The sequence below is a fragment of the Ahaetulla prasina genome, chromosome 3, assembly GCF_028640845.1.
Source record: "Ahaetulla prasina isolate Xishuangbanna chromosome 3, ASM2864084v1, whole genome shotgun sequence".
Classification (NCBI taxonomy): domain Eukaryota; kingdom Metazoa; phylum Chordata; class Lepidosauria; order Squamata; family Colubridae; genus Ahaetulla; species Ahaetulla prasina.
Genome location: NC_080541.1, coordinates 168,326,473 through 168,338,715, shown reverse-complemented (window position 1 = coordinate 168,338,715; position 12,243 = coordinate 168,326,473). Strand labels below are relative to the sequence as shown.

Sequence of the window (12,243 nt, the reverse complement as noted above, 5' to 3'; positions counted from 1 at the left end):
GCATGATCAGAAGAAAGCAATGTCTGAAACCAACTATGCTGCATATGGAATACTTTTGCAGATCAGTATTTTGGAGGGATATTTGATGACTGCGGAGACAACAGAATTAGTACAGGTAGAATAGATATTGGCTATGGCGAGAGCAAATTGTTACCAGTGTATTTTTTTTTTGCCAATTTTAACTCAATAATGGAAAAATGTCCATTGTCCAATAATCATTTAATAGGCGGAAATCTGGTACACTTGTACACTGTTCAGCCTGTCATTTTAGCACCTCTGCCACAAGTTTGAATGAGCATATCCTCATAGAGCAAAGTAGCCTGAATCTAAAGGCTGTACGGGGATTTTGTAAGGGGGTTGGTGGCATTTGTCTTCTTCCACACACACCCTCCAAAATCACCCTAGGATCCCTCCCAATAATGGCCAGAGCAATTAAAACATTCAGAGGTTTGTTTCAGATGAATAGTGGGTAATCAAACAAGCCTGTTTGGTGCCCGCTCTTCCTCCAAAATAATACGAGACATCTCACATATTTTACACGCCTTCAGAGGCTCTCGGCTAGTATTGGCATAAGGAGAAATGCTACTGGGATGCTCATACAGCTAAGAACAATTGAAATGTACCTCACTCATGGGGGTAGGGAGTAGCTGAAAAAGATATTGCAAAAGCAGGTTCAATTAGAATAGAACTGGCAGGGACCTTGGAGGTCTTTAGCCCAGGGGTCTCCAACCCTGGCAACTTTAAGACTTGTGGACTTCAACTCCCAGAATTCCTCAGCCAGCCAAAGCTGAGGAATTCTGGGAGTTGAAGTCCACAAGTCTTAAAGTTGCCAAGGTTCGACAACCCTGGACTAGTCCAACCCCCTGCCTATACTAAGTGACTGTCCAGTCTCTTCTTAAAAATCTTCAGTGTTGAAGCACCCACAATTTCTGGAGGCAAGCTGTTCCATTGGTTAACTGCTCTCACAGTTAGGAAGTTTCTCCTTAATTCCAGGTTGCTTCTCTCCTTGATTAGTTTCCATCCATTGTTTCTCCCCTTCCCTTCTGGTGCTTTGGAGCAGAGGTCTCCAACCTCGGCAACTTTAAGACTTGGGGACTTCAACTCCCAGAATCCCTCAGCCAGCAAAGCAAAGCTGGCTGAGGAATTCTGGGAGTTGAAGTCCCCAAGTCTTAAAGTTGCCACGGTTGGAGACCCCTGCTTTGGAGAATAAGTTGACCCCCCCCCTTCCCCCGTTTGTGGCAGCCTCTCAAATACTTGAATACTGCTATCATGTCACACACACACACACACACACACACAGTCCTTCTTTTCTCTACACCAGCCAAACTCAAATCCTGCAACCGTTCTTCATAGGTTGGCGACCTATTTGGGGACGATTGGTGGAAAGGCTTCATGCCAGGCCATCGTTTGCAGACACCCCCCGCCCCACCATTCTCTTTTTCTCTCTCTCTCTCACATGCAGCGAGCAGAAAGCAGAGACTTTGAGCATGCGCGGCCCCGCCCCTTCGTGTGGATTGAAGGCGCTCAGCCCCGCCTCCATCCCGCTTTGCCCCGCCCGCCGTCAACCCCGCAAGGTGCCCGCCTCCTTTCCCGGCGTGCTTTTCGCAGCCGGATCGAAAATGGTTGCCGCTCGCTGTCTTGGCTGAAGCCACCGGGGCGGAAGATGTTGGCGGCACGCCGGCTCGTTAAGCGGGAGGGATGCTGGGCCTTCTGGGGGCAGCGCCGCAACAGGGGGCTGTACGGGCCGAGGACCCTCAACCGTCCCTTGCCTCGCACTCCCTGGACTCTGAAGGGGCCGCCGCCCGGAGGACCCCTGCCATGGTACTTACGGAAACCGCCGCCGGTGCGGGAGCAACTGCCCGAGCTTGACACGGTGACGTACGCGGAGAAGATGTACCGGGTGCCTTGGCTGGCCAAGCCGACCTTCCCCAAGTGGGAGAGGGGCTGGGACGACCCTTACCACCGCCTGATTCCTCCGATAGAAGAGCTGCCGGACTACAAGACGCGGCCTTGCTACCAGTTTCACCGCAGAAGCCGCCTGCAGGAAGGTAGCCGGTGGCGCGCGGGCGGTGGGCGGGGCTTGGTCAAGGACGCCCCGCCCCCGCGCTTTCGAATGGGGAGGCGGGGGGGGCGGTTATGCTAATCAGCAACCGGGCTGAGGTAAATTGAATGAGTTGGAGCTATGCAAATAAGAAAACGGGACTAAATCTTTATTCCTAGGACAAGTGCTGATGCTCTGGCAGGAAGATGTTATTTCAATACAGGTAGTCCTCGATTTACAACAGTTCATTTAGTGACCATTCAAAAGTTACAACAGCATTGGGAAGAAGTGACTTACGACCGTTTGTCACACTTATGACCGTTGCAGCATCCCCTCCCCCCACCGTGGTCATGTGATTTACATTTGGGGATGCTTGACAACCTATTTACATGTATGACCGTTGTAGTGTCCCGGGGTCAGTGACCTTCCGACAGACAAAATCAATGGAGAAACCAGATTTTCTTAACAACAATGGTGGGTTTCAAATTTTTTTACTACCGGTTCTGTGGGTGTGGCTTGGTGGGTGTGGCAGGGGAAGGATACTGTAAAATCTCCATTCCCACCCCACTCCAGGGGGAGATTACTGCAAAATCCCCATTTCTTCCTGATCAGCTGGGACTTGGGAGGCAGAGAATAGATGGGGGTGGGGCCAGTCAGAATTTTTACTACCGGTTCTCTGAACTACTCAAAATTTCTGCTACCGGTTCTTCAGAACTGGTCAGAACCTGCTGAAACCCACCTCTGCTTAACAACCACGTTACTAATTTCACAGCTGCAGTGATTCACTCAACAAAGGTGGCAAGAAAGAATTGTTAAATGGGAAAAAGCTCACTTAAACTCCTCACTTAGCAACATAAATTTTGGGCTAAATTGTAGTCGTAAGTCGAGGGCTACCTGTAGTTATATTAGTTTCATGTATCTTTTAATGTTATTTTTGTGTCTTTGAGTCAATTGTTGACTCCCAGTGACTGCCTGGAGAAGTCTGTGTAATTTTTCTTGGCAACTCTTGCTAAGACTGAGAGTGACTGGTCGCCCAGTGGGACTAATGACTCATGATCTCCCATTTTTAAATTTGATGGCTTAACTATCACATCAAGCTGGCTCTCTATACTTATATATCTCTGTAAACAGATAGCATGTAATATTGTAAAAAAACCAACAACTAGTCCCATGTGATCCTAGGTTAGCCATACTGGCCCAATTTATTAGGTGAAGGCTATTTCTATAGCAACTCACGCCAGTATCCATTTATTATACTTATGCCATATTCATGCTCTTAGGAAGGACTTTGCCTTTGTAATTATTCTTTTTCTACTTCTGTGATCAGATGTAGAAGTAGTATACAGTAGTTGTCATCGTTGGAGGGAATTGAGTATTGTGCGTAATATGAAAAGCATATATTCATTTCTCTGTGTTAATATGTACTATTTATTTTGAGGTGTGAAGCAAGCATTGTGGCTAACCAAGGCGAAGCTAATCAAAGGCTTACCTCCCCCAATACTTAACATAATGAATGACATAACTCACCAGTTGGAGGACCAGGATGAGAGAATTCTAAATGCAATTTCTCATGCTCGTTTTTGGTCTGGCACCGAAGACATTATTTCCTTTAATAAATACAGGTATGTTTTTAGCCTAAGTTTTCTTTGTAGCTTCAGAGTTGTTGATGCTCTTTGTCATTCTTTTAAAAAAGTTAAAATTAAACAAGCATGTTTAATGGGATAATATTTTACAGTAGACTCCAAAAATGTGTAGAAGAAATATGAGCCCTGCATTCTCTGAGATACTGCTTCTTATACTTTCACTGGTTTCTGCTTGTAGAGTAGATAGTTCATCCTCAAAGGACTCAGAAATGCTGTGTTGGATATATGTATAATGATATATGTAAGCTGCCTGGAGTCACCATATATGAATTGGATGGCCATATAAATTTGTTTGATAAACAACTTTTTAATTTTATAAAAGCATTTTTATTATCAGGAGTTTGGGAAATATTTTTCTGAGCTTTTACCTTGTATTCCTTGCATAATGCCACATGCCTGTCTGAAAATGTTAAGCTAGGCAACTGCTGGTGGTTATTACCAGTGTACAAGGTGCTTTACAAAGAAAAAATGGACTTTTTGATTGCCTTGCTTAAAAATGTTACTGTCCCCAATCTATCACTTAAAAAAGAAAAAAGGTAAACAAAATGAGTGCAAAATATGTTCTATTTCAGTTATATGATTTCATTACTTTATATGAATGAATGTTTTTTCCTGAAATAAAAAGAAGAATTCTAAAAAGGTTCTGAAAGGGCAGGTATTTTCTTAACTTCATTTTAAACCTGAAAAAATGAAACAATAGTTTTTAATGTATGGGAAGAATTTTGCAGTAAATTTAATTTGGTTATTCAGGATTATATATTGAGGGAAGGAATAAAATTACTTCTATCTTTCCCAATTATAAGAATTATAGAAAATTCTCCCTTTTCTATAATTAGAAAAGGGAGAATAAGTTTGGAAAATAAGTATAATTTGTATTTATAATAATCTTTAAGTTAATTTGTGTAAACTTCATTGTAACAGTTGAAGTAACTTAAAACCAGTTGGATTAATAACAAATACCTGGCATGTTATCTCATGTACATTTGTAACTATCACCTTATTTTGTGTTTGCCATTTTGCAAATATTACAATAAATATCAGTTAAGAAAATCCTGATAAAGTGAAACTTCTGGCTTGGATCTAACTATCCTCTTGTTCTGAAGTCCTGTGCTTCTGGAAGACCTGCTCCACTTGTGCAGGTCAATGACTGTCAAATTCCCCTCATTGAGTAAAAGAATGATGTCCCAAGACTACAGAGCAACAGCTACATGGGAACGAGGTTAGTTAAAATTGAAGGCTTTCTTTATAGCAAGCATAATGTTAATAAACTGCAGAAAACTAAGGACAAATATAAAAGATTCTGAAGTAGAGCCAGTGATGTTATAAAGTTATCTTCTGTGGTATAAAGGTTTGTCCTGAATAGAGGAAATGATTTGTTTCATCATATTTGAAGAAAACAATTCCTAGAGAGGAGGGACTTCACTGATCTATTTGTATGTGTTTGGGGTTGAGAGACAATCCAGGCCCAATTAAATTTCCTACCAGTTATCAAATATCTATAGAAAAGAAACTTACAAAGATAGAATGCATAGTTAGAACAAATATAAAGCACTTTTGTTTTCAAAGAACAATGTTAAATTCAGATTTCAAATGTCATTTTTATGATAGTAGCTGAGCCAGTGTAGGTTGCTAGATCAATAGAAGTACTTGATAGTCTCCCATTCAGGTTCTCTATGATTTCCAGAATTGAGAACAGAACAATAGCCACTCAGAAGTGTTCCTTATTTTTTTTTTTCTCTCTGGTTTTTATAATATCTGTCTTATAACGAACTAACATAAGTTATTTTCTTTTATAGAGTCTTCTCTCATTCAGATTAATATTACTGGTGGAAAGCTTCTGAATGCAGTAAATTGTCTACAACCTATAGCATCCAATGATGAGATATTAGCCACTGAAGATTATGATTTAGAAACTTTCTATCCTGTCTCACCTATAATTGATCTTAAGGAAAAGAATGTATACAAAATAAAAAATGACACTGGTAAGATTAAACATAATCTGTTTCACAATTTCTTAATTTATAAATGTGAATCTACTAAATGAAATATGAGAGTAAGAATGTCTTAGTACAAAGAGTTGAGTGAACATAAGTGAAGCATCTAACATCCTAAGCAATTGTCCGAAGATTGTGGATTATATGCAGATGGTCTTCTTTGGAGAGGGTTGTGATCTGGTACTAAATTATTCCCTAATTTTTATTTAGGTTTCAACAAAGGCTACCCATATCCTTATCCTCATACATCATACACTATTGAAAGTGGAAAAAGGGAGATATCAGAACATTTACAAGCCAGAGTTTTGATGTTTGCTTTTGGGAATGCTCTAGCCAAGGCTAAGGAACTTTATGGAGTAAGTATTATAAGTTAGATGGAAAAGCTATGACTTGTCATAACTGATCAAGAAATGCTAGTTATTTTTGCTCTTGACGATTCCATTAACTGCAGTTCATAAATATTGTTCCATTAATTGTTAACGTGAAATATATACACATGTGTAGCTTCTGCAAGTCTTTGTTTCATATTTCTAGACAAGAGAAGGGCTTGCAAATCTAGGACAAATCTTGCTTGGTCCTTGTTGGACCTGAGTTTTATTGGCTGGCTGTGTGAAGGCACATAATCGGTGTGAAGGCACTGTGAGAGTGGTAGTGCTGACAGTACTGAATAAAATGATCAAAGGTAGCAAATTCATATTGCTGATCACGTGGATGTTATGATCATAGTACATAGTTTTGGATTTTAACAGACAAATGGATTTTTAGCTTTGTGAATGTATGAGGTAAGTTGATGCACTTTTGAATTTCCTATCTTAAGAGTAAAATAATTTCTGTAATATTTGTAATTCCTGAACAGTTATGATTACTATAAGAGAAATTCATGAGATTGAAATGATTTTGGTATATCATCTAATGTTGGAGATGACAAAAGATTTTCCTATATGTTAAACTGTGGAAATTTGGTCTGGTCTTTGGCAAAGCCACCTGTGGGTTTTCTACTACATGTAAGGTCATCAGTCAAAATACAATCAGGAATTTGTATTTGTTGAACCTGCTGTTACTTAGGTTAGGATAGCATGTCAGCAATTGATTATTTTGTATTTGATTAATGCCCAATCATAGCTTCCTAATATCCATGATAGCCCAGTTTGTCTCCCCTTAAGCGTCTCATATGGCTTTTCTTTTCTTTTTTTTTCTTGCCCAGGATGAACCCAAAGTCTTGGAGAAGCCAATAGTTGTTCAGAGTGTTGGTACAAATGGCCAAGCTTTCCACTTTGTAGTGTTTCAGTTAAACACAACAGATTTGGACCCTAGCAATGGTGTTAAAAACCTGGCCTGGCTGGATGCGGATCAACTCTTGTATGAGGATGCCAGGAAGCATCCAGAAATCAAGAAGAAAATAGTTCTGGTATGTTGAGAAAGTGAAATTACTTGTTGACCAAATTGTTACCAAAAGAACATTCAGCTTTTTAATTTGGTTAGAAAATATTTATTATTTATTTATTATTTATTTATTATTGCTTAGATCTATGTTTGGCCTTTTCTCCAGGAGCTCAAAGTGACTTATGTCAGAGCTCAGTCCTTATTATCAGAACCACACTATGAGATAGGTGGCCTAAGAGAGTGAGCGACTGATCGAAAGCATTTCAGCTCTCCACAGAGAGTGGAGTAGAAAATGAATTTCCTAGTCTTAATTCAACATCTACACCACTCTGGTTCACATACAACTGCTTTTATTTTATTTATTTTATTCGACTTTTATACCGCCCTTCTCCCGAAGGACTCAGGGCGGTGTACAGCCAAGTAAAAATCACTATATACACACTAAAAGAAATTAAAACAGAACATATTATAAGGTGGCCGAAAATTTAAAACAATTTAAAAAACATTAAAATATAAATAACGCCAATAAAATTTTAGGCCAGTCCCGCTTGAATAAATAGGTGCGTTTTCAGCTCACGGCGAAAAGTCCGAAGATCAGACATTTGGCGTAAACCAGGGGGAAGTTCGTTCCAGAGCGTAGGAGCTCCAACAGAGAAGGCCCTGCCCCTGGGGGCCGCCAGCTGACATTGTTTGGCGGACGGCACCCTGAGAAGGCCCTCTCTGTGAGAGCGTACGGGTCGGTGGGAGGCAAAAGGTAACAGCAGGCGGTCCCGTAAGTACCTGGGTCCTAAGCCATGGAGCGCTTTAAAGGTGGTAACCAAAATCTTAAAGCGCACCCGAAAGTCCACAGGGAGCCAGTGCAAACTGCGCAGGAGTGGTGTTACATGGGAGCAACGAGTTGCTCCCACTATTACCCGCGCAGCTGCGTTCTGGACTAGCTGCAGCCTCCGGGTGCACTTCAAGGGCAGCCCCATGTAGAGAGCATTGCAATAATCCAAGCGGGAAGTGACAAGGGCATTGGTGACCGTGCATAAAGCATCCCGGTCAAGGAAGGGGCGCAACTGCCGCACCAAGCATACTTGGTGGAAGGCCCTCTTGGAGACGGCCGCCAAATGATCGTCAAACGACAGCCACCCATCCAAGAGAACACCCAAGTTGCGCACCCTCTCCGTTGGGGCCAATAACTCGCCCCCCACAGCCAGCTGCGGCTGCAGCTGACTATACCGGGGTGCCGGCATCCACAGGCACTCCGTCTTGGAAGGATTGAGCTTGAGTCTGTTTCTCCCCATCCAGACCCGTACGGCTTCCAGACACCGGGACAGCATTTCGACAGCTTTGTTGGGGTGGTCCGGGGTGGAAAAGTACAGCTGCGTATCATCAGCGTACAGATGATAACTCACCCCGAAACCACTGATGACCTCGCCCAGCGGCTTCATGTTGAACAGAAGGGGCGAGAGAATCGACCCCTGAGGCACCCCACAAGTAAGGCACCTCGCGGTCGACCTCTGCCCCCCTGTCAACACCGTCTGCGACCGGTCGGAGAGATAGGAGGAGAACCACCGATAAACGGTGCCTCCCACTCCCAAACTCTCCAACCGGTGCAGCAAGATACCATGGTCGATGGTATCGAAAGCCGCTGAGAGATCTAATACGACCAGGGCAGAGGAACAACCCCTGTCCCTGTCCCTCCAGAGGTCATCCATCAACGCGACCAAAGCTGTCTCTGTACTGTGACCGGACCGGAAGCCGGACTGGAACGGGTCTAGATAGACGGCTTCATCCAGGTACTGGGGAAGCTGCCATGCAACCACACTCTCTACAACCTTCGCCACAAAGCGAAGGTTGGAGACTGGACGATAATTTCCCAAAATAGCTGGGTCCAGGGAAGGCTTCTTGAGGAGGGGTCTCACCACCGCCTCTTTCAAGGCAGCGGGGAAAACCCCATCCAACAATGAAGCATTTATAATTCCCCGGAGCCAGCCTCGTGTCACTTCCTGAGTAGCCAGCACCAGCCAGGAAGGACACGGGTCCAGTAAACATGTGGTTGCATGTAACCTCCCCAGCAACCTGTCCACGTCCTCGAGAGTTACAGTCTCAAACTCATCCCAAACAACGTCAACAAGACGTGCCTCCGCCATCCCACTTGGATCATCGCAATTTTGGTCTAAACTATCCCGAAGCTGAACGATTTTATTGTATAGATAACCATTAAACTCCTCAGCATGTCCCTATAGGGGGTCATCCCGCACCTCCTGGTGAAGGAGGGAGCGAGTCACCTGGAACAGGGCGGCCGGGCGGTTATCTGCCGATGCAATGAGGGTGGAAACGTAGGAACGTTTCGCCTCCCTCATTGCCACTAGGTAGGTCTTAATAAAAGATCTCACTAGTGTCCGATCAGCCTCGGAACGGCTAGACCTCCAGGTACTCTCTAGGCGTCTTCTCCGGCGTTTCATCTCCTTCAGCTCCTCAGAAAACCAAGGAGCCAATTGAGATCTATGCCGGGTCAGAGGCCGCAAAGGCACGATACGGTCCAATGCCCCAGCCGCGGCCCGTTCCCAGGCTGCAACTAGTTCTTCAGTCGTGCCGTGGGCAAGATCCTCAGGGAACGGCCCAAGCTCCGTCCGGAACCTCTCCGGGTCCATCAGGCGCCTGGGACAGAACCAACGCATTGGCTCCGTCTCCCTGCGGTGGTGAGCGGCGGTCCGAAAGTCTAGGCGAAGGAGGAAATGATCTGACCATGACACCGGTTCCGTCACTAAAGGCTAATGTGGTTTTTAAGGCTAATGTGGTTACTGGTAAAGCTGTTTTAAAGCTTTCAAAGTGTAACATACTATACTGATCTGAAGACCGTAATTAATGCAAAATGTAGCCACTGGGCAACACTAGGACGCAAAGCTTGGGACCAGATTATCCTAATTTATATTGGGTTCTCTCCAACTACATCAGTCATTTGTGCTCTTCAGGAGAGCCCCTGTGTTTGGCTTGCAAACTGATGTATGGTGTGCTAGCATCAGTGAAGGACGGCCTTCCCTCTGGTGCCCTTTGTCCTGTGAAATGACCATTCCCTGTTATACAGCAAGCATCATTTTAAAAAATCATCCTATTTAGTTTGATTTTTCCCAGCCATATGTATGCTGGATTTTTTTTTTAAAAAAAAAGGGTATCTAATTGAATTTCTAAAGTGCTTCAGTATTATTTACAGTGACTAAATTTTTTTTAAAAAAAATTTTTTCCTCCACTGGAAGAGGAGGATATCTTGGAAGTCCTTTGACAGAAACCACCCCAGTATTAGAGGGTGGTTCAAACAGATTAATCCATATAATTCATGATAGCATGGGGCAGTTCTAATGCTATGACCTGCTTTCTATAATGCATGGCTATCTCTTTAACATTGGGCAAGAATTCCTAATGTGTTTTGTCTCATGCTGGAAACTAACTGGTTGACAGTTGACAGAGTTTCCAAAAGGCAGAAATTCTATTGCTTATATTGCTAGTCTTATTTTTTTTCTGATTCATTGAACAGAAGAAAACTTTCTTCAAGGGAAAGAGAGAATGTATCATTAAATGCAGTAACACATTGCAACGTTTAGATGCTGTCCCAATTTGTGTGCCAGATGTTGAAATATGAGGTGTTCTCTCTACAGATTCCTGCTGGAATACATGGCTACAACCCAGACACATTCAAAAAATTCCTGGCACTCTACTTGCACGGTGTTGTGTGAACAGGTCCCAAGAAGTCTGAGCTCAACTTCTAGTTCTTCCTAAAATACTACACTTGATGTACATTAACACAAGATCGAAAAGGATATGTTATTTTTTAATAAATGACATTTTTAAATACATGTGTTAAAGCTTAATACTTTGAAGAATTAGAGGAAGATTTGATGCAGTGTTTCAAGAATGCCACAGTTTTGGGAGAAGAACTAATTAAGTCAAAACTTTTAACCCCTTTGAAGGATATTTTAATTCACAACATTGAATGCATATACTGGAAGGTATACTGAATTAGGATAATTTTTAATTTAAAATTTTAATTTAAGGCAGATCTACATGTTGAATGGATTCAGGAAGGCAAGACAGTTGCATTCTTGCCTAAATATGGGGAAACATGTTTCTTTGAATTTTGTTTCTCAAAAACCATGTTTAGCCCAAAACCAGTTCAGCAAGTTATCCAGAGCGTGATTGTCCTGAATTTGAAACAAAACACCTATGCTTGTTTTCATTCAAGGAAAAAAGAGTTTTCCTGGGGTGTTTTGTTGTGCAATGGGAAATCGTATAATGGTTGTATTGGGCGGGTGGGGGTGGGAGATTCATGCTTACCTAATTAAAAGAGTTGAGGCTTATAAAAACTGACAAAGGTAAATCGCAACACGTATTTTCCACCCAAGCTTAAATGTGTAACTTCCCTAAAATGGAATATCAACTATTTTATAATGGGTGTGTAGTGGATACATTTTTGGGTATTACAGAGCATGATGTTCTGTCTTAGATAATTTAACAGAATTATTCAGCATAAGGTCTGTATAGAGATTCTCGGTCATCCAGGTCATGGTTGTCCCAAAGATGCTTTTGCCTGACCTGGGTGACTGAGAATCTCTACACTTTTAGCTATACAATTTGGGATGAACACCCTTTGAATGGGAGTAGGAATGGATTTCCAGAAGAAAAATTGCAGACTACAGGAACCAGGAGCACTACTCGGGTGACCCTGAGGACACAGATCACCTCCAAGTGTTTCAAGGATGCATATTTAAAAGGATGCAAATTACCAGCTGTCTGCAAGGAATATAAATCCCTCCATTCCCACTATCCTGTCAGAGCTGAAGAAGCTTCTTGGATGAGAAGCTAAATGTTTTCAAACTGAAAAAACAAGTCCAGTTGCCTCCTGAAAAAGCACCTTTGGGATATTCAGCATAAGATTTATGAAGGATAAAGAACAACTTCTATTGAAAAAATAAGCATAGTTGCTGCAAAGAAATCTTTCCCAGCAGCATCTCACTAAGCTTAACAAGGCAGCTACTTATTAGCTAATTAAAATTATAGGAAAGATGAATAACTCACAATGGAGAGGATTTCCTAAAAATCTTTCATTGGATGCAACTTCACAAACAATTCAGAATTATAAAAATATTGATGTGGTTAGGTTTATATAAAACAATGCAAGATATAAAAAAGTTAAACC

At 42.3% G+C, this 12,243-nt stretch overlaps 1 protein-coding gene across 1 annotated transcript; it reads left to right on the top strand.

Annotated features, from left to right (window-relative positions):
• The first annotated feature begins 1,589 nt into the window (after positions 1 to 1,589).
• MRPL37 (mitochondrial ribosomal protein L37) lies at positions 1,590 to 10,899 on the top strand. Its single transcript, XM_058177751.1, has 7 exons — positions 1,590 to 2,048; positions 3,480 to 3,663; positions 4,788 to 4,903; positions 5,481 to 5,666; positions 5,889 to 6,034; positions 6,883 to 7,086; positions 10,706 to 10,899. Exons 1-7 carry the CDS (start codon positions 1,664 to 1,666, stop codon positions 10,781 to 10,783), a joined length of 1,299 nt encoding a protein of 432 aa, XP_058033734.1. The 5' UTR covers positions 1,590 to 1,663; the 3' UTR covers positions 10,784 to 10,899.
• Positions 10,900 to 12,243: the final 1,344 nt, after the last annotated feature.

Bases quoted from the DNA above. Each gene is read 5' to 3' on its own strand.
- MRPL37 (XM_058177751.1), top strand. From the start codon at position 1,664: ATGTTGGCGGCACGCCGGCTCGTTAAGCGGGAGGGATGCTGGGCCTTC. The intron at 4,904-5,480 runs GTTAGTTAAAAT...TTTCTTTTATAG, and splicing joins AACAGCTACATGGGAACGAG to AGTCTTCTCTCATTCAGATT. The intron at 6,035-6,882 runs GTAAGTATTATA...TTTCTTGCCCAG, and splicing joins AGGCTAAGGAACTTTATGGA to GATGAACCCAAAGTCTTGGA.